Genomic DNA, 22,901 nt, shown 5'->3' with positions numbered 1-22,901 from the left:
ATGTTTAACTAAAAGGTTTCAAGGCACCTGAATGTCTCCTATGCCTTGAGATAATGTCTTTGCTGTAACTTCCCATCCCTGTTGTAAATTTAAGAATTGTAAACCATGAGGAATGTGCCCCAAGATAGATTGTACCTTGATGTCATTGATTATTATGAAAGCAATGTTTTCTGTAATGGTATATAAGGCGGTTTGTAAGATAGAATAAGAAAGAAGGAAAAGAATAGAGGTAGAAATAGAAGAAAGGAGGTGGAAGAAGAATTAGAGGCAAGCAGTAGAAGGAAGAAGAATTAAAGGCAAGAAGTAGAGGTAAGAGTAAGTAGAGGAAAGTAGAATGAGACAAGAATGGAGGGAGGGGAAGCTAGTAAAGAAACAGAAGAGATGAGTAGGAGGGGAGCAGGAGAGGAGAGAATGAAATCAGGAGCAGGGGAGGGGAGAAAGGAAGCAGAAGAGAAGAGCAGGAGAGCAGGGGAGTAAAGAATGAGCATGACAGTAAAGAATGAGAGAAGTAGAGTATTAGAGTAGCCATAGAAATAATAATAATAAACCATGTAATAATAAGATTTTGAGTTTATCGTGACCCATGACTCTGTGTAATTCCTTATCGCCGACGTCCGCACCCATCTTCGGGAAAACCCTGGAATAAATATGCTGGGGCAGGCTCTCGGCAGTATTCTTTGATCTTTATCAGCACGTGTTTCAAGTCCTCTTTGCTTTCAGCAACTAAGGTTGTGCTCTCTGCATAGTCTAGCTTCTCAGATTATTTGTTCAGACTTAGTATGATGAAAGGATACAACCCTGACATACACCTTTCCTGGTTTTAAAGCCATTCAGTATCCCCTTGTTCCGTTTAAAAGACTGTCTCTTAGACTATGAACAGGTTTCACATGAGCACAATTATGTGTTCTGAAAGCCCTATTCTTCAAAATGCTACCCATAACTTGTGAGGATTCACACATGGCTTTACCTAGTTAATAAAGCACAAGTAAACTTCTTTCTGGTATTCTCTTCTTTCAGCCAAGATCCATTTGACATCAGCAATGATATCCCTCATTCCAAGTTCTCCTCTGAAAGCCATTTGAATATCTGGCAGCCCCCTCTCAAAGTACTGATCCAACCATTTGTGAATTGTCTTCAACAAAATTTTACTTCTATGTGGCATTAATGGTACTGTTCAATAATTACTGCATTATGTCACCAGATGTGGCAAAGCAGGATAAACACTTGACTGCAAGGTCTGTTTGAACTGCAAGGATGGCAGTTCAAACTCACCAGCTGTTCCATGGAAACCCTAAAAGGGTTTAACTGTGAACCATAAGGTCAGCAGTTCAAATGCACCAGTTGCTCCTGGGAAACTCTGAAGGAGGTGGTTATGATGGAACTGATTCAACGGCACTTAACAACAACAGCACGTATGACAACACATACTAGCTCTTACAGGGAAGAACTGTCAGACCAGCCCATCTTGAGACCCAGAGGAAAGAAACATAATGATATTTGTAGGTTCAGGGTTAACAGCTTGTCTGACTGTACCCAGGTCCCAGGGATACCTGAGATTATGATTGGATTTAGGTTTCTGCAACTGTGATCTCTGAAAGTGTTGTGTTGAGGTAACTGTGGGATGTCAACTGTGTTAACCGACAAGAATGTATCTGGCTGTGAGAACTACTTATTGTGAAACTTCAGATACTGTCGGAGACGGCATATGCAAGTTCTGAGAAGCTGAGGCCCTGTGACAACGTGGACGAAAATCCAGTCATTGGGCCCTCCTCAGACTTGCGGGCCATGGACCCTGAGGGCCAAGGAAGTGACCTCCTGAAGTTCCGGGTTCATAGGTCTTTGCAAACTCACTGGTTGGCTACCTTTGTACAATTCTCTCTGGTTCTTATATTGTTAATTCTGTACTTGTTCTTTAGGTTTCTAACTCCAATGATTGTAGCTTCTGGAAAAATGGTTTCTACACTTTGCCTCTTGTGGCCACCTGGGAGGAATGTCAGTACCTTTTTTTATCTCATTATTCAGTTATGTTTGATATTAACTTGAAGCATGTACTTTTGATGTCCATGAACAATAATGAGACCGAAATTCCGTCAGGAGTTGAGGCAGTAAAGGCTTCCTCAAATGACTCAGGAGGAGCAGAAACAAAAGTTAATAGATAATCTATAATTGCTTGCTTGAACTTTTCTCATAGAAATAAGAATCTTGGATTATTATAAAAATCATGATGTATTTGATAAATATGTTAAGATTAAATGTGTGATTCTTCATGTCCTACATCACATGAATAACCTCATGTCTTATCATGAATGAATAATCACATTAAACTTGTACCTCCTGCCTTGATTGCCTTGATCTAAAAACGAATGAAAGACTGGGCTTTAGCTAGCTCTGTATGCTAGCTTGCCTGACAGCTTGCATCAACCTTGTGTGTCTGTGTCTTTGTTTCTATATTGTCTCTCTTATGCCTCCAGATCTCCCATCTTCGTGAAGCTCACCCCTCCGTCGAGGCGGGACCCCGACAAGATACACACATACAGGTAGCAGGGCATGGCTTTCTTGAGATGAGGCCTATATCCTCTTTACTTTCATTCATTCATTTTCTTTCCATCCTTTCTTTTTCATTTATTAAAAAGACCGTTCTTCTCCCCATAGGAGAAACTTAGCATCTGTGTAGAAAGCCAATCGACCACAGATACAGGTTTTTATTTCTAGACTCTCAATTTTATCCCTTGGTCTATATGTCTTTCATTATACCAGTACTAGACTGTTTTGATTACTGTAGTTTTAGAAGGTGTTTTGAGAGTGAGAAGTGTGAATCCCTCACTTTGTTCTTTTTCAACACTGCTTTGGCTATTCTAGGTCCCTTGTCCTTCCATGTAAATTTGAGAACTGGCTTTTCCATTTCTGCAAAGAAAGCTTATAGAATTTTGATGGGTATTGTACTGAACCTACAGATTACACTAGGAAGTATTAAGTTTTAATAATATTAAGTCTCACTCTCATTTCTTGCAATAACATAAGAGGCTCCATAAAGTGGGAGGTGGGCCGGGAACATGGTAACTCTGGAAGCTGCAGCTAGGTTGTTGCCATTGTAGGAGCTAAGGGGGTCCAGGAGAACTTCCTTGTCACCCATAGAGAAAAGTCTGTGGAAGCCACTTTGAATAACTCCTTCAGCTGAGACTGCTTAAAATAGATTATTAAGCTCAGTAAACCAAAGCAGGAGTCAGCTCTACCCAGTATGAAACATACAAAAAACCCGAGGTCAACATCAAAATAAAAACTTCTTCTCTCCAAAGAGAAGTAGTGCGTTATGAGTTGGGCTATTAACTGTAAGATCAACAGTTCGAATCTAGCAGCTACTCTGTGTGAGAAAGATGAGGCTTTCTGCTTCCCTACATACAGTCTCAGAACCCTATACATGGTCGCTATGAGCCGGAACCGACTCCATGGCACACAACCACCACCTTCTGTTTAAAGAGGTCTTTCACACTTTCCTACTTTTCATTTTGTTGTTTTTGTTGTCAGGTGCCATCGAGTCAGAACTGACTCATAACAACCCCGTACACAGCAGAAGGAAACAATGTCTGATCCTGGGCCAACCTCTCTCCCTCTGCCACTCTTGTTGCTATTATTGATGTCACCTGGCTGATCCATCTCGTTGGGTGTCTTCCTCTTTTTCTCTGACCCTCCACCTTACCCAGCATGACATCCTTCTCCAACGACTGTTCCCTCCGGATAATATGTCCAAAGTATAAGAGACAAAGCTTAGCCATCCTGGCCTCCAAGGAGCACTCTGGCTGCACTTCTTCCAAAACAGATCTATTGGTTCTTTTGGCAGTCCATGACACTTTCAGTATTCTCCTCCAACAACACAACTCAAAGGCATCAATTCTTCTACGATCTTCCTTGTTCACTGTCCAGTTTTCACATCCATATGAGGTTATTGAAAATACCATGGTATTGATTAAATTCAAACCTGATCCTTTGGAAGTTTAATAGGCCTAAGTAAAGCTTTGCTAACAGAAAGGGCTCAACAAATTCACATGGAGTTTTAAATGTCAGGTTAGCTCTCTAGAAAAGGAAAAGTACCATCATCAGGGCATTCCCATGCTTCGGGAAGTAACTAAGACATTATCCAAACATATTCTGAATCAAGGTTCCACAGTTGTCAAGAAATAAAGCCAGTTACTGCTTTTGGGTACAGTTATGGCACCTGTAATTCCAAATTGGTTTTGGGGGGGAATTGTATTACCTTTGGATAAAAGCATAGCTAAACTGCAGCACAGGAATATCCACCAGGGGCGATTTCTGAAAATTGAAGCAAAACCACATTTTAGGTGGAGGTCTGCTTTGGTAATAAACAAAAACAACGCATCAAAAATGTCAAATCACAAAGTCTGTTTCAAATCCACTGTCTGTGTGACATGTGCTCTTTCTACTGCTGCAACTAAGCAGAAAAACTCTGAGAGGTTCCCTCATTCAATCACATCAACCTTCAACTTGAAGCCTTTTGTTTTCATCACTACCAGATAGACTCCCTTCTTCAGAATTTCTGGCATTTGTTATGTTCCATAATATTTATGTTTTACTTTAATAAAAATTATGCACAGTTTTAACTTGCCCTTTTAGGGTACAAGTTCCTTGAGGACAAATATTATTTCCTGTATTTGAAGATTTCATTTGATTTGGCACACAGTAGGTTCTTGATGGAGCCTCTGGGTGGTACAAATGGTTAACATGCTTGGCTGCTAAGCGAAAGGTTGTTGGCTCAAGTCTACTCAGAGGCACCTTGAAAGCAAGGCCTGGTGTTTTAGTTCCAAAAAAGTTAGCCATTGAAAAACCTATGGAGCACTGTTCTACTTTGACATATATGGGATCATTATGAATTGGAATTAATATGAAGACAGCTGTTAATGGTAGCTCCTTGTCAAAACTCATGTACTGGGTTGGTGTGCTTGGCTATAGGGATCCATGGGTAAAAGTCAGTCCCTGACCTCAAGTAACTCCTACCTTCAAACAAGAGCATCAAACCGTGGTGGGCACTTTTCCCATGACCTCCTGAGCACATTCAAACAACACTCTCCATTAACAACACCAAGAACTCCTGTAATTGCTACCTGATACCTATCACTGGTAATTCCCCACAACAACATGTAAGAATAGAGTTGGGAAAATGCCAGACATTCTTCTGGAAATGCACTAATCCAGAGCTGCTGGCTTCACATGGCCGTTACCTCATCCCCTTTAATTTGCGGTGGCTTCTTGACCACTTCCTTAACCAAGTGCAGCACCACGTCAGTCTTCAGGGTGCTGAGGGCACAAACTAAGTCAACGAGGGGAAGCTGGGATGCACTAGCCACAGGGACAATCTGTTGAGAGGGGAAAAAACAAATAACATTTCAAACTTGCAAACAGAAAATAAAGATAGAAATGATACACAAAAAGCATTCTGTCACAGTTGTCCCTCATGAAAGAAATCTGTTTCAATCTTTTCAATAAATATTTCCCATTGGATTGGGTAAAGGATTCCCCTGGTAAAAACACAGAGCTAGTTAAGCATTTAATGTTAATAGACATAATATGTACCTATGACTTGGCTGGACCTTGATGCTCAGTGGTTTGACAATTATGTAGTCATTTCCCATGATGAGAACCATACTGCAATCACCTCCAAGATGAGATCTGCTAGGAGACCTTCCTCAAGTGTGTGGCCTGCTTCCAATATATATGGATGTTCTGGCAAAGCTAAGTTGTGTTTGGATGGGTCTGGATGTTGCATCTGGCTTATCAACAAAGACCTCTGGTTCTTTGGCCTTTGAGCCAGAAGCCTGCCATCTGACCTGCTGACCTTAGGTTTGTCAGACCCTGCCACTACAGGAGTCAGGAGAACCCTCCAACCTCGCATCTGACCCAGGGACTTGGAATTTTCCAGCCTCTACAACCATGTCAGCCATTTCCTTGAAATAAATCTCTTTCTACATATACATACCTAATTCAAAAAATGTTGCAACTGCCCATTACAAAAACTTGAGGGCTGTTGGATATTCAAGCCAGATTCAAAAGATGACATGAAACAAGGGATATGTTATTGCTGATGTCAGATGGATCTTGGCTGAAAGTAGAGACTATCAGAAAGGCATTTACTTGTGTTTTACTAACTATGCAAAGGCATTCAATTGTGTGGATAATAACAAACTATGGATAACATTGTGAAGAATGGAAATTCCAGAGCATTTAATTGTGCTCATGTGGAACCGGTACACAGATGGAAGCAGTCACTGAAACAGACAAAGGGACACTGTGTGGTTTAAAATCAGGAAAGGTGTATGTCAGGGTTGTATCTCTTCACCGTACTTGTTCAATCTGTATGCTGAGCAAATAATCTGAGACACTGGATTAGATGAAGAAGAACGTGGCATCAAGATTGGAAGGGGCTTCATTAACAACCTGCAATATGCAGATGACACAACCTTGTTTCCTGAAAGAGAAGAGGACTTGAAGCACTTGTTGATGACGATCAAAGAATACAGTATGGATTACAACTCAGTGTAATGAAAACAACAATCCTCACAATTGGACCAAAAAGCAACATCATGATAAATGGAAGAAAGAATGAAGTTGTCAAGGATTTCATTTTACTTGGATGCAAAGTTCATGGAAGCAGCAGTCAAGAAATCAAACAATGTATTGCATTGGGGAAATCTGCTGCAAAAGACCTCTTTAAAGTACCAAAGAGTTAAGATGCCACTTTGAGGACTAAGGTGCACCTGACCCAAGCCATTGCATTTTCAGTAACCTCATATGCCTGTGACAGTTGGACAATGAATAAGGAAGACCGCAGAAGAATTGATGCTTTTGAGTTATGGTGTTGGAGAAGAATACTGAAAGTGCCATGGGCTGACAAAAGAACAAACAGATCTGTGTTGAAAGAAGTGCAGCCAGAGTGCTCCTTGGAGGCCAGGATGGTGAGACTTCCTCTCAAGTACTTTGGACATGTTATCAAGAGGGACTGGTGCCTGGAAGGACATAATGGTTGGCAAAGCAGATGGTCAGTGACAAAGAGGAAGCTCCCCTACCCCCAATGAGATGGGACTGACAATAACGGCTGCAACAATGGGCTCAAACATAACAAGTGTGAGGATGGCGCAGGACCGGGCAGTGTTCGTTCTGTATGAGCATAGGACAGCTATGAGTCAGAGCTGACTCTACAGCAACTGACATCAACGAGTTTCCCTAGTTTTGCTTTGCTTAAGAGCTGAGCCTAAGACCATATCTGATACAAATTAGGGCTAAAAGGCATAGTTGACGAGGTGTTCTTAGTTACTGAATGCTGTTACAACAGAAATACCACAACTGGATGGCTTTAACCAACAAATGAATTCTCCACAATCCAAATTCAGAGCATTAATTCTAGGGGGAGGCTTTCTTTCTCTGTTGACTCTGAAAAGTCCTCGCCTCCTTTCACCACCTGTGGATGCGGCATCCTGTGGAGACCTACGTGTCTTGGCAACAATCCTTCCCTAGGTCTAGGAGTTTCTAAGAGCACAGGGACTCTGAGACCAAAGGACATTTTTAGTTCTTCTTTCCTGGTGGTAATCAGGCCCTTGTCTCTCCTTTTACTTCTAGCACAACAAAAGGTGACGTAGGCCACACCCCAGTGAAACTCCCCTAACACAGGGTCAGGACCATGACCTCAGTAATGGGATTACACCTTAACTCCCTCACAACTGATTGACTGATCACATCAGATCACGTCCCGGGGAGGATGATCTTATCATTACATAACTGCCAAACCTCTAGAATCATGGCTCACCCAAGCTGACACATAGTTTTGGGGGTGGGGTACAATTCAATCTGTGTGACAGTTTGCATATTTGAGTTTAGGAAGTATGTTTAGAGCTAGATATGCTTGGCTTGAAGGAAACAGGTTGGCATCAAGAGATGAATCCCAAAGTACTAGAACAGCAAACAAAAAAAAAAAAAAAAGAGAGAGAGAAGCTAGGCTAACATATCTTGGTCTGGGCAGGAAAGCCTCAGCATGGGAAGCACACTGCTGATTCTAGAATTTTCTATGATGTGACTAGAACCACACTTGGAAGAAAACCAGCTGGTAATAGTTTATCACCAAGAAAGGGCTTCCCAGGGTGTGCTCCAGGGTGGCCTGGGGACCAACCCCTCATCTTTCCTCAGGTAACAGAAGCTTGTGTTGGGCACTGAGACAGGAGGCTCTGGGGAGTGTTGCAGAGGTGGTAAAGACCTCTTGGAGGGATGGAGGGATGAGGTGGGAATGGGGATAGAGTCACAAGAGAGGAACAGGAAAATAAATCTAGTTGTTAAGTACCATCCAGTCTGTTTTGCTCATAAGCTTATAGAAATATGTTAATCCCAAATGGATAAAAGGCAATTTGATGCAAGCTATGGGTATAAGGGAGTCCTGGTGTGGCACCTTGTGCTAATGCGCCAGATTGCAAAGTTATTTGAACTGCAAGTCAGTAGTTCAAGCTTACCAGCTGCTCCTTGGAAATTCTATATAGGGGTCGCTATGGGTCAGAATCAACTCAACGGCACTTAACAACAACAATGGGTATAAAAATATGATGATTCAATTGTACTATAATGGACAAGTATTGTTTTTACAAATGGAAAAAGCTACCAAATGATACTATAAGCAGGGGCGAGGGGCGGATACACAGGGCCCGGCATAGTGTGACAGAGAAGCAGGTTTGAGTCCATAGGTGGGTTTTGTTTCTTCCTTTTTCACATGACAGCTTGTTTCTTAGGGTGACAGCAGTTGAGATGATTCTCTTGATTGCAGGAGACATGAGATGCACCAGAGAATGTAGCAGTCTCATAGGACAAGACCACTGGAAGGATGAGGAAGATGCATGGATAGTGGCAACAACAGTATCACTGATGGATCGCCCCACTTCTGAAGTTCATGCATTTATTGATCAAACATACTCCTTTTTTTATTATTTGCAAGGTATAAAAGATACAGAGGAGCCCCTGGATCGTGATTAACATGCTTGGTGGCTAACTGAAATACTGGACATTCAAGTCCATCCAGATGCACCTTGGAAAAAGGTCTACTCATCTATTTTCAATGGCTGAAAATCCAGTCACTGACAAGCCTATGGAGCACAGTTCTACTCTGACATACAGAGGCCCATCCAATTCTGAATCAACTGGATGGCTACTGGTACTGGTAAAACTGCAAAATGAATCCGATCCAACATCTGTTCTCCAGGGGCTCATGGTTTACAGGTGGAGACAGACATTTAGACAAAATGCTTCTTTTCCTCCCATATCCAATCCATGAGTGTGTCTACTAGATTCTTTTGTGTTTTTTCACTTTTTATTGTGAGTTGGGCGAAGGTTTACATAGATGATCGGTTTTACATCCAACCATTCATGTATATTTTGTTTCAGCTCATCGATTGCTATCCTCACTCATCCCATTTCTTCCCAGTTTCTGTTCCTCCTCTTTTCCTAACCAGAACTTCCTCTTTGGGTGAATGCTGCCCTTTTGATCTCACAGGGTTGATTAGAATAAGGGCTATGTACCTCCCTAGTGTATACTTAGTTCTCTTTTATCTGCCTATTGTTTGGCTAAAAATTGAGTGGGGGTAAGGTGGGGTGGTGAATTCAGTTCCAGATCTGAAGGCCATAGTCTTGGGTGGGACTTACTACCTAATTAGCCTTTTGCCCTATGGCTGATATTTTAGCTCTTTCAAATGTACATGCATGCCCTATACACTTACATATATATGTATATATATATATGTATATATATATAGTATTAAAGGAGCTCTGATAGTGTGGTTACGAATTGGGCTGTGAACCACAAGGTCAGCAGTTCGAAACTACCAGCTGCTCTGTGGGAGAAAGATGAGGCTTTCTGCTCCCGTAAAGATTTACAGCCTTGGAAACCCTGTTCAGGGTTGGAACCAACTACTCCACGGCACTTAACAACAACAATATGGTATTAGCTATCAGAAAGGTTAAATGCCAGCCTCACATACTCTTGTAGGAAAGTTAGAAGACAGAAGTCAGAGGTGAGCACCATTCCCCCGCTCCACCTCCCCCACTGCTATCATCTCTTGCATTTAAAACAGGAGCTCTGGTAGCGCAGTGGTTAAAAGTAGGACTGTGAACCTCAAGGTTAGCACTTCAAAACTACCAGCTGTTCTGCAGGAGAAAGATGAGGCTTTCTGCTACCATAAAGATTTACAGTCACTATGAGTCGAAATAGACTCTATGGTCCATAACCACCACCACCACCAATTCAATATCTCTCATGTCAACCTCTTAAATCAGTTTCAATTACATGTGACTCTTTGGGATTTCTTTGTCAGAGTAAGCATAACTACTGCTTTAATTTCCTAGCTTTACCTTCACTTTACTGTGGCGTTTAACTTTCTTCCGGCTCCATACTGCTGCAACAGCTGCTATCAGCTGAACCCCAAGATGGGCTGCCAAGGGATTCAAGAAGTCTAAAATTTTTTGTCTTATAGTCTAGAAAATTGAGAGAGAGAAAAAAAGTTATTGATGGCCCTTAACAACCACATGTATGCTGGAACTGTGGTTGCCTTGGCAGGGCTTTATATGGCCTGCAGGCCGGACGTTCCCCACCCCTGCTATACAAGATTGCAGTGAGTCAGAACTGATTCCATGGCACTTAATAACAACAACAACTGTACTTCCAGGACCCTAGATAGCACAACTGTTTTGCACTCAACTATTAGCGTAGCGGTTACGAATTGGGCTGCTAACTTTACAGTAGGCAGTTCGAAACTACCAGCCATTCTGCGGGAGAAAGATGAGGCTTTCTGCTCCCCTAAAGATTTACAGCATCAGAAACCCTGTGCAGGGACTCCACGGTACTTAACCTCAACTCATGGAAACCCCAGGTAAGCTGAGTTAGAGCAGTCCCATGGGGTGTTCAAGGCTGTGGCCTTTCAGAGGCAGAGTGTCAGGCCTGTCTTCTGAGATGTCTCTGGATGGGTCTGAACCACCAATCTTTCAGCTAGTAGTCAAGCATAGGTTGGACTTGACTCGACAGTTACTAACAACTAACCTAAAAGTTGGTGGGTTTAACCCACCCAGTGGGGCTGTGGAAGAATGATCTAATGCTCTGCTTCCATGAGGATCACACCCCAAAACACTCTTAGTGCACATGTCTACTCTGAAACAAATGGGTTGCTATGAGCCAGAACTGACTGTAACTCCTAGGGCAGGCATGGCCTTGTCTTGGTGTTCCCGACTTCTCTGAGTGTGTTCCTGCATAGGGACTGTCTGCTCCTCCTTGGACCCTGTGGGATGCTGCAGTGAGGCTCAGACTGGGGAGAGCTAGGGCAGTGGTGCTGAGTAGAGGCAGATGGGGAGCACTGTCCCTGGGCAGCTTTGAGCAGGACAAGGCTTGAAGAAAGCCAGGCACCACTGCAGAGGGCTGTGGGGAAGTGGGAGGAGCAGCGGAGTTCATCTGCTTTCCATCCGGACATCTCACAGCCACAGAAGGGCTTGTGTTCATTAGTGAAGCCATTTATCATTTTCAGAAAACAAAACAAAACAAAAAAATCACTAATGAATTTTAGTCTTTAATCTGTGAACTATTAACTGGGGGAAAAAAAAAAAAAAAAAAGCAATGGCTGTTTATACCAGATGTCAAACCTTGGCAGAAAAAAGGGAGTTTTCAAAATGTTCTGACTGCAAAAAGGCAACCTGGCATGGAAGGATCTTTCTGACTCACCATTACTGGACACAACCAATTCCCACCAGTGAACGAAAGATCTCTGGCTCTGTAGGACCCTCCCTTCAATTAGGAGTACTGGTGGTATAACAATGAGGCACTCAGCTGCAATCTGAAAGGCTGGTGCCTGGAACCCTGGTGATCAGCCGCTGTAAAGATTACAGTCCAGAAAAACCTATGGGGCAGTTCTACTCTGTGCACAAAGCTTACACAAGAAGGAGCCTAGAGGGTTTCAAGAACTGAGGAGCATCTATATACTAAGTGAAGATGAATAAGGAATGTCTAGGACCACGATATGGGTGTATTTTAAATGCATTACCCCAAAGATAAAAACATCAATTAACCAGTCAGAGTTAAGAGGGTTCATTGAGTCACAGCTGTTTGCAAAAAGGAAGTATCCCAAAAGGAGCTTGTGCAAGCAGTGTGAATACAGGGTTTTTTGTTTTTGTTTTTTTAAAGGCAGTTAAGGGAATTCCAAGGAGCTCTGGTAGGGAAGTGGTTACGAACTGGGCTACTAACCTCAGGGTCAGCAGTTCAAAACTAATAGATGTTGTGCGGGAGAAAGATGAGGCTTTCTGCTCCCGCAAGGATTTACAGCCACAGAAACCCTGTACAGGGTCACTTCGAGTCGGATCGGACTCCATGGCATGTAACAACAACAACACAGGGGAATTCCAGTTGGGAAGTTATAGTGATTAGGTCTCAGATGTCATTGCCTTTGAGGCAATTTTGACTCACAGTGACTCTAGGTAACAAAGTTTGCAGCTGCAGGTACAGGTTAACAAACTTGCTCTAGGCCGACAGGAAGCTGAGCCACAGCGTTCAGCTAGGGCTATCAGACTCTGTGTTTAAGTCCTGCAACCCCATCTAAGATGCTAGCATTGCCCATTAGATAACTCTCAACACCATGACATACATACTGCCACGAGCCTGCATGCTGCAGAGCTTCCCAAGGCTGATATGGTTCAAACTGAGGGACAGTAACCCACACATACTGGGTTCTGTTCTTCAGGTTTTAAAAAAAACCTCAAAGCTATCCCAGTATCCCACCCTGATGTGTTCATGTTCCAAAGCCACCATTAAAACCAGACTACCAGCACCAAGATCAGCTGTGTAATTACAAGGACATTAGTTAAGTATCCTCATTGTCAAACCTCATAAAAATAATTTTTAGTTATTAAACCCTAAATAAATCAAGGAAGGTAAATAACAACAAATAAAATAAATCAAGGGGGTGGGAATAAGAACTAGACTGCCACCACTAACAAAGCATGAACACATTCTTTTGAAAGAGCACACATCAACTCACATCAGTCTTCCCTCTGGTCCCCCAAATCCATGTTCTTTTCATAGAAAATTGATTCAAGAGAAACAGTAGAGATGCCTATTCCAGCTTCCTTCTCATGTGAACACGGTTTCCTTGGTTATTGTTTACATCCTTAGACAGCACCAGACAAAGGGATTAATTAAACCAGAGGATGGTCTCTTACTTTGGTGGTTTTGAAGTAAACTGAAGACGACCCCTTGGTGGCCCCGAGAAGATCGACGGGTCTCTTTTGAGTCTCTTCTTTTCTGAGAACATTCCACAGAAGTGCCATGGTGTTCACAATCCGAGGTAGCTCTTCCAGAATGGCGTTCTTGGCATTTCTCAGGTTGGTGGGGTCACTGACTGAGGTGGTCTAGAAAATGAAAATGAGTTCATGACATGCACCTGTATCTGCAGAATAGGTTCCCATGCTGTCAGGATGCTGGCGTTAGTGGAATCCTGTCTGGGAAGTTGAACTTCCTTTGAAGCACGCCATATACAAGGGGTTCTAGAAGAAATACTCTTCCCTGTGCATTTAAATCTGAAGTTTTCTTTCAGAGAGACACATCTAGAAACTGTTGAGTGTGAGGCTCCAAATTATTAACATTTTTAATCAATCACACAAACAGAGCATTAGATATATTTTATAAATTAGATAAATTTAATCCCAGCTAGGGATTGAATGATGCAGAAAGCATCAAAAGAAAATGGAAGGAATACACAACTCACTGTACCAAAAGGAAATGGTTGGTGTTCAACCGTTTCAAGGGGTAGCATTTGATCAAGAGCCAATGACACTGAACGAAGAAGTCCAAGGAGCATTGAAGGAACTGGCAAACAACAAGGCACCAGGAATTGATGGAATAAAAACAGAAATCTTTCCAGAAAGTGAGACGGCACAGGAGGCACTCATTCATCTATGCCAAGAACTTTGGAAAACAACTATCTGGCCGACTGATTGGAAAAGATCCATATTTGTGCCCATTCCAAAAAGAGGTGACCCAACAGAATCCAGAAATCATTGGACAATATCTCTGATATCCTATGCGAGTACAATTTTACTAAAAGTAATACAGAAACGGCTACAAGCATACATTGACAGAGAACTTCCAGAGGTTCAAGCCAGATTCAGAAGAGGCCGCAGAATGAGGGTATTTCATTGTTGATGTCCAATGGATCTTGGCTGAAAGCAGAGAATATCAGAAAGGTGTTTACCTGTGCTTTACTGACTACGCAAAGGCTTTCAATTGTGTGGCTCATGACAAGCTATGGACAACATTGTGAAGTATGAGTATTCTTGAACACTTAATTATGCTCATGAGGAATCTGTACATGGACCAAGAGGCAGTTGTTCGAACAGAACATGGGAACACTGAATATTTTAAAATTAAGAAAGGTGTTCGACAGGGTTGTCTTCTTTCACCATACTTATTCAACCTGTATGCTGACTAAATAATCAGAAAAGCTGGGTTCTATGAAGAAAAACATGGCATCAGGATTGGAGGAGGACTCATTAACAACCTGCGATATGCAGATGATACAACCTTGCTTGCTGAAAGTGAAGAACACTTAAAATATTTACTGATGAAGATCAAAGAGCACAGCCTTCGCTATGGATTGCATCTTAATGTAAAGAAAACAAAAATCCTCACCACTGGACCAATAAACAACATTCTTACCAATGGAGAAAAGATTGAAGTTGTCAAGGACTTCATTCTTCTTGGATCAACTATCAACACTTAACGGAAGCAACAGTCAAGAAATCAAACGAAAGAAATCAAACATCGTATTGCATTGGGCAAATCTGCTGCACAAGACCTTTTTAAAGTGTTGAAGAGCAAAGATGTCAGCTTGAGGACTAAGGTGTGCCTGACCGAAGCCATGGTATTTTCAATAACCTCATATGCATGTGAAAGCTGGACAGTGAATAAGGAAGGCCGTAGACGAATTGATGCTTTTGAGTTATGGTGTTGGAGGAGAATATTGAAAAGTACCATGGGCTGCCAAAAGGGCCAACAGATCTGTGTTGGAAGAAGTGCAGCCAGAGTGCTCCTTGGAGGCCAGGATGGCCAAACTTTGTCTCACATACTTCGGACATATTGTCAGGAGCAACCAGTCACTGGAGAAGGGTATCATATTTGGTAAGGGGGAGAGTCAGAGAAATAGAGGAAGATCCCCAGCGAGATGGATTGACAAAGTGGCAACATCAATGGGCTCAAGTGTGGCAACAATAGTGAGGTTGGCCCAGGATCAGGCAGTGTTTTGTTTTGCTGTGCAGAAGGTCACTGTAAGTCGGTGCTGACTCGATGGCACCTAACAACAACAACAGGGATGAGCAAACAACAGGTGAAATGTCTAAGAGTGATTTCAGGAACACCATCAAAACAAATAACATGGAAAAGAGAGGAAAGTAAGCCTAAAACCAAATGAAGGACTTTGTGTTTTATCAGCATTTCAAAGAGCTGAAGGGGTCCAGCAGAGTGCTAGCAAGAAGAAACCCCCATTACCAGTACATGGCAGTGGCCCCAGCTTGAAAAGTTGTAACTACATAATACAGTGAAGTTGCCTTGAAACTAGGAAAATAAAATTACCTTTTTGCTTTGGTTGGGTTGTTCCAGAAGGCAAAAGTGACTAATGGTTGTTAGGCCTTCCAAAAGAGTCAGCGGATAATCTGGGGAAACGTTTTCCCTCTTGGATGTTATGCTTTGGTAAAAAAAAAAAAAAAAAAAAAAGAAACTGACTTTTAGAATTTTTATGAATGAGGTTGCTGTCTTTTCTTGATCTTTTTACAAAAATTGAGGTAAAATTCCATTATCGCAGAATGAACTACTAGCCATTCTGAAGTGAACAATCAGGTGTACTCGTATCTTGCACAGTCACCAGGCTGTGCAACCGCCACCTCTAGGTCCTGACAGCTTTGCACCTTATATATGGGCATACAACCAGGGAGAAAACACTGAAATGAATGGATGCTCTCAAGATGAAGCATTCTAATAAGACTTAAGTATCTCTGGGGTTATTTTACATACATAGTCACTTTGGGGAAAATGTTACAGCATTTCTGCAAAAGTGATTCACATTTTTATTTTTGGTTTGCAGAAATAAAGCAGCATGAGTGCTTTGCCCTTCAACATTGAATGAGCCTGGGCAGTGGCATAGAATTAAAAAATACAGGGTTGACAACACTAAACAGGTTTCTGCTTATAGTGAAATGATCCTCTAACTGGAATCTCTTCAACACACAAACTTATCATTGAAAAAAGAATGCTGCATCCAGAGTGGTCAACATAGGCCCCTGGGTGGCACAGCTTGTGCTGGCTGGCAACCGGAAGGAGAGTAGTTGCTTCCCTAATGATTACAGCTAAGTGAACTCTATGGGGCAGCTCTACTCTGTAACACATGGGGCCGTCTCTGTGAGTCAGAATCAGCAAAGGGGACAGTTTACCTGACAGACAGCTTCACAGATTCGCTTTCGTACTGCTTGACCAGTTCATCCAAGTTCTTGCAAATCTGTACTATGAAGGGTGCCACAGTCCAGCCCAGGGACTTCCCGAAGTAGGGCAGAGAGTGGGTGACCAAGCTGACCCAGGCAGGGTGCATGCCGTAGCCGTAGGCGGGCTGCAGACCCCGTACCACGGCTGAGACCAGCAGGCCCTGGGAGGTGAGGGGGTGAGGCTGCACATACTGCAGGGCACTGATGGCCTGCTGGAAGCTGAGGGCCCGCCGCCACTCTCGGGACAGCTCAGGCTGGCTCTCGGCCTCCTCCTGGGCCTGGCCCAGGTGGTGCTCTAAGACAATCAGCACCTGAAGGAGCTTGAGCAGCTCGATCTGCAGTGGGTGCTCGCTCCATATCTGGTCCTGGCCCAAGTTGATGAGGTTCTCCTCAAAGAAGCTTTCCTCCTGCGGCGCCCTGCTGCGTTCTGAGGTGGCCAGGCCATAGCGTTTCTGGCTTGTGTACATGGACGCAGACAGGGAGAGCAGAACAAACTCCTGAACTTTGCACCTCTGCAGCAAGTTGTGGATGAAGTCCACGTTCTTCCCTTCTGAACACTTGGCCATGGAGACTAGCTGTGTCATCACTCTGATGAGCACCTCTACGCTCTTGACCTGCACATCCCGGTTGCCAAGTATGTCCCGGTGGGAGACCTTTAGATAGCATGGATAGTAGGAGCGTAAAAAGCTCAGGCAGAGGTAGGTGAGGAGCTCGATCAGCAGGGAGTGTGGGCACACGTTGGGGGACTGGGTCTGCAGTTTCCCATAGAAACTCTGGCCCACCAGGGCCTCCTGATGGCGCGCGAGGAGGTTGGAGATGAGGTTCAGGTGCGCGGTGGAGCTGGTGTCCATGCTGGTCCTGGACACGGCCTCGATGAACTCCTTGGGGTTGGTCTTGAGCACAGCCTCCAGCACTGAGAAGGCATAGAGGACACGCCGCGAGTCATAGGGCTGCAGGTAGAGCAGGATGTGCTTGAACAGGGCCTCCAGGGTCTCCTGCCGCTCCCGCTGCTGCTTCAGCAGCCGGGACTTGCTGAGCGCCTGCAGCTCTAGGTCAGCCTCGTCGTCGCTGGACAGCGACTCTGAGGCCTGGGTCTTGTCTGAGTCCATGCGCACCAGGCTTAACTTGGCACTGGACTTCAAGTTTTCCAATTGGAAGGCAGTTAGCAGAGCTGGGCGTTTGGCGTAAGCCCTGCCAACTGAGGGGATGGGGGCACAGCAGTTCTCATCGCTGCTCAGCTCCCGCGGGTCCCGGAAAGGAGATGAGAAGGAAGAGGTGTTCTCACTGTCCGTATGCCCTGAGCTCGTGTCTGCAGACTCAGTGTGCTCGCTGCTCTCAGGCCCGTCCGGCAGGTCCACATAGCGGGGGAGGTCCTCCTCACTCAGCTCCCTGTGGGCTGGGCAATTCTCTGGCTCCTTCTCCACTTCTGCCCACATGGCTTCTCGGTCGACGGTAGTGAACTGACTCAGAGGCAGGTTTTCCTCAGAGCTGCCTCCTGGAAGCTCAGGTGCTCCGCAAGCCTCCTTGAAGGAGGTTTTCTTCCTGTTGAACCAACGGTGCAAGTCTTCTGAAAATTAAAGTGACCAGAGAGTTTAGAACCGAGCTAGCAGTAGTATATGGATTTTGGAGTAGCTTTTTCCTAAAGCCAGAAAGAAAGATTGATTTTAAAAATGAAATTTTTGCAGAACAATCTTTATGGGAGGCAATTTGGAAACTACTTATTATTTTGGCCTAGGTTGCTCTCTTTCAAGAAATTTACCATTCAGAAATAAGAACAGGTTTCAAAGTTATAAGGGGAAAAGTATTCAAGAGACATAGTATAACCAGATAAACTGGAAAGCAAATGAAATATCCTGTCAGAGATTGACTGCAAAAAGCATGGTTTATGCAAGCAATATCGGGGTTTAAAAAATATATTATCTGAATGTACTGATAGGACTCCTGGTGTGGCGCTGTAGGATCAGCAATGGACTTCAAACCACATGATCAGATCGGCAGTTCAAACCCACCAGCTATACCTTCAAAACCCTGTGCAGGGTCGCTGTGAATTAGAACTGACTTGATGGCACTTTAACAATAACAACAACAACAAGATGTACTGATATGGAGCTGTGCAGGATATATTATATGAAGAAAAATAAAAACAAGAACCAAAATCAAGTTGTAGAACAGTATGCAAAGAATAAGCTCATTTTATATATAATATAAAGGTAAAGGTGGCACAGTGGTAGAAGTTTCGCCTTCCATGTGGGAGACCCAGGTTCGGTTCCTAGCCAATTCGCCATATGCACAGCTACTGCCCATCAGTCAGTGGAGGCCTGAGTGTTGTTACGATGATGAACAGGTTTCAGGGGAGCTTCCAGACTCAGACAGACTAGGACAAAAGGCCTGGGGATCTACTTCTGAAACAGCCAATGAAAACCCATGGTTTACAACCATACAATCCACAACCCGTGGCGATGGCTCAGGACCTCAGAGTATTTTGTTCTGTTATGAATGGGGTCACCAGGAGTCAGGGGCTGACACAATGGCCACAACAACATCTATAATATGCAGCTTCATAAGCAGAAAAACTCTAGGAGAGTACTTGCTGAACCATTAATAGTAATTAGCTCTTTCAGTTGGCATTACAAGGGACTTTTACTTATGCTTTTAACTTTTTTATTTCTACTTGTAAAAAAAAAATAAGCATGTTAGTACTTCTGTAATCAGAACGCATACAATACTTTAAAATATTCAATTCTCTTTAAAAAGAAGTAAAAGCCAGAAGTCTTTGGTACTGCCAAACTTTTTCAACACACAGCTTTCAACAAATCTATTTGTTGAACATTAACTAAGATTAAGGAGGAGGAAGAATTAAGATACTAGATACAGACAAGCTGCCTGAATTGCAGAGGGATTTTTACAAACCGGTTTCTACAGGATTAGAGGTCAGCAGTCCATTTCTAGTCTCTTCCATGGAAATGAAACAGCAGAGAAATGAAGTTCTCTCTTATTTGGCAGTGGCAGAACATTTCTGGGGTCCATGGAAAACATCAGTTAGAGGGAGCAGCCACGTGGTGCTGGAAGAAGATCGCCACTTTTCTTCCTAGTCCATCTTAGTCTGGAAGCTCCACTGAAACCTGTCTAGCATCACAACACTGTGCAAACTTCCACTGACAGTCAGGTGGTGACTGCACATGGGGTGTTCAGGCTGGGAATCAAACCTGCATCTCCCACATGTTGTTGCTGTTAAGTGCCATTGAGTCAGTCCCGAACGATACGACGCCGTGTAGGGTTTCTGAGGAGCAGCTGGAGGGTTTGAACTGCCTGCCCCCCATCCTTGTGGTTCAAGCTGACCTTGCAGTCCAGCACATTATTCTGCAGAGACACACCAGGACATCCAACCACGGACCACCCAAAGCTCCCTCTTCCAGAACGTAACTACTATGAATAATGAGAAGTGGCTGCATTTTCACCCTCTGTGGCTCTAGGAGAAGCACGAGGTGGCTGTATCTCCCCTAACTGTAACCACAGGACAGCTGAGGCTAACCCTGTTCACCATTTGACTCAGGCCTGCCTGAGAGCTCACCTGTCGAGTTATCCTGCTTGAGGCAGTGGATGGAGGTCCTCTGGGTCTTGGGCTGGAGAAGGAGCAGGAGCACGGGCTCCAGGATGCGTGCCACGTCCCCAAGGGAGAGTGCCCGCACCAGCCAGCCCTGGGCTGCTGCACCAATGGCACCATCTGAGCAGGCCAGGCTGTCCAGCACGACAAACAAGGACCTGTGGGTGAGGACCGCACAGCCACGTCACTCCATCAGCCCAGACACTCATCTGTAACTGTGCTGGGCATGTGGCACCGAATAAGGTGGGCAGCCCTCGATGGGGACTCCCCACAAAGTAGGTGTGTCATGCTCAAGTCACCAGGAAGCTCTTAAGATCCTGATGGCTAGGCCTCAGCCCAAACCAGCTAAATCTGACTCAGGGGTGGGGTCCAGGCATCAGAACCAGTTGGACACCTAAGACCGCATGTTTCAGAGATGGGACAGGACCTGGTTTAAAAACGACTTATAAAACCAAGAGAGCAGCATTTACCCAAGGACAGAGTTCAGAAGGGTTAGGAAAGAAGAAGAATTGGAAACAGGAAAAAACACAGGGAGGAAGTGGGATGAGTGATGTTACACCAAGGGGACTGCACTCAATGTGATAAAAGAAAATGGGTATGGATTGTTGAGTGGAAAACTGATTTGCTCTGTAAATGTTCACCCAATTCACAGTAAAAAGTTAAAAATATAAAAACAACTTGGAGGCCCCTGTATCTGCAACACAATCAACACCCTGTAAGCAGGCATTGTGTAATCTGAAACGAGTCTATAACACCATTCCAGTCAAGGCCCAGAACATTCCATGTCAGCACAAAGTTTCTTCATGGGGGGCGTTCCGTATTGGACTGCAGGCCTGGCTCCTCTCTCCCCAGGCTAATGAAGAAAAACTCTCACATGTGGTTGGTTCACAAGTGTCTGAGTCATGTAGGGGGTCCTGGTATGTAGCACGGAAATGGGCCATGTCCTTAATGACACACCTTTCTCTCCGCTCCACCTGCAGCCCAGCACACTGACCCCCAGAACCCTGCAAAGTCATCTCCACATTCAGGATAAATGATAGTGCCAAGCAGCTCACCTGTCGAAGGAGCGATTGTGAGAGGTGACTCGACTGCCCTGGATCTCTCTGGTCAGGTGCCATATCACGGAAAATCGAAAGAGTGCTTCCAACCGTGTCCCCTTGATTGGAAAATAAATGAGAGTGAACGCTGTACCTACATCAGAACAAACCCCACCTAAATAACAAACAGAGGGTCTCAGCAGAAGCCACGGCAAACATGCTGTGTTTTCACTTGTGCGTGGTGTCTGTCTGTCATGGCCAGGAGGCAGAGGAAAACCCGTAGCCCCTCTCCTTTTGTGCTCAGGTTAACAACATGTGCTTTGAGTAAAGTGTCTGGGGCAACCTGCCTTCTCTGCGGTCTAGAAAGACACCAAGAACCACAGCGTTCATGCCCTTGGAAGGGCCAGTCTCCAAGTCTTCAAGAGCTGGACACACATCTGACCAGCAAAAGAGAGCCAGGCTTAAAAGACAATTCTCCACACACCAGCTGCCCTGAAGTCAATTCTGATCCATGGTCACTCATGTGTGTCAGAACAGAACTGCACTCTGTTTCCAGTGGTTATCTTTTAGAAGTGGATTACAAGACCTTTCTTCTAAGGGGTCTCTGGGTGGACCTGGACCTCCACCCTTTCAGTCAACAGCCAAGTATGTTAACCATCTTCTAGTTTGCCAATAGCCTAATAAGGCCTGTAGGCGATCATGGGAAATATCCTAGGGCTGGGGCAGGTTTCCTAGTGAGTCTTCCTATGGACACCACTTCATTTTTCAGACGTTAAGGGGATGGGTTCACATTCCAGATGCCTTTCAGTGCTGAAAGCCTGTGGCAAGCTCTGGTCGATAACTGGGATACACCGACCACGAGAAGCATGTCCAGAGTTGGCCATTGGCATGGAAAGTGACCGACCAGCTGCTACCACTCACCTTGTCAGGGTCCAGGAGGGTATGACAGATGATGTCCTCGCAGATATTTGCTGTTGGAGCCAAGCAATGCAGGCGGTAGAAGAGCTCAACGCAGGTGATGTGGTGTTCCCGGGTCTCCTTATTCAGCTGACCCCAAAGCACACGGGCCACCCTCTGGGGCAGGAAGAAAGCAGGTGGGAGAGCAGGTCAGCCAGAGCCACGACCACCACATTCCCCATCACATGACCCCAGCCCTGACCCTTCGTCTACAAGCTCTCACCGGGACTTGCTGTGTGAGGGTTCTCAATATGAGGAACACCAGAGACAAGCCATAAACCCCGTCACCTGTATCTGGAAACAGTCCACTTTTTTGTTGTTGTTTTCTTTAAAATTTTGTCATGTCAAAATACATATTACAATGATTGTCCATTTTAAACGTTTTCCTGTTTTTAAATTGTATTATACAGGCGAGTCCCTGAGTTATGAACGAGGTCCAGTCCTAACTAAGTCTTTCATTGGAATTTGTATGTAAGTCAGAGCAGTTAAGTATGGTTCATATCTAATGTCAGCCAAATTCTTGTCTCAGTATACAGTGTACCTTTCTCAGCATAAAATAATTAAACACTTCCAGGTATAGTAAAACATCTTTAACATAATATAGTTGCAATCATCATCATGTTTTGATGTATATCAGGTCCATTTGTTATTACAAACCATCATATGAAACTACAGTTTTTACGGCTTTACAGGGGTTGGTTCATAACTAAATGGTACATGTTAAGTCAGACATTCATTACCTACATATAATTATT

The 22,901-nt window shown here is 44.1% G+C and overlaps 1 protein-coding gene across 1 annotated transcript in view; it reads right to left on the bottom strand.

Annotated features, from left to right (window-relative positions):
• Nucleotides 1–22,901, bottom strand: part of DOPEY2 (dopey family member 2) — a 170,156-nt gene that overhangs the window by 36,642 nt on the left and 110,613 nt on the right. The window contains exons 15-23 of the mRNA XM_006862564.1: nt 22,111–22,263; nt 21,208–21,308; nt 20,120–20,310; nt 16,501–18,115; nt 15,647–15,758; nt 13,240–13,428; nt 10,393–10,515; nt 5,235–5,369; nt 4,253–4,308 (exon numbers count right to left, since the gene is read on the bottom strand). Coding sequence (XP_006862626.1) covers nt 4,253–4,308; nt 5,235–5,369; nt 10,393–10,515; nt 13,240–13,428; nt 15,647–15,758; nt 16,501–18,115; nt 20,120–20,310; nt 21,208–21,308; nt 22,111–22,263 — 2,675 coding nt within the window. The remainder of the gene's footprint in view (nt 1–4,252; nt 4,309–5,234; nt 5,370–10,392; nt 10,516–13,239; nt 13,429–15,646; nt 15,759–16,500; nt 18,116–20,119; nt 20,311–21,207; nt 21,309–22,110; nt 22,264–22,901) is intronic.

This window comes from Chrysochloris asiatica, unplaced genomic scaffold (genome assembly GCF_000296735.1).
Source record: "Chrysochloris asiatica unplaced genomic scaffold, ChrAsi1.0 scaffold00049, whole genome shotgun sequence".
Lineage (NCBI taxonomy): Eukaryota > Metazoa > Chordata > Mammalia > Afrosoricida > Chrysochloridae > Chrysochloris > Chrysochloris asiatica.
The sequence above is the reverse complement of the archived record's forward strand: the minus strand, read 5'-3'. Positions and strand labels throughout refer to the sequence as shown.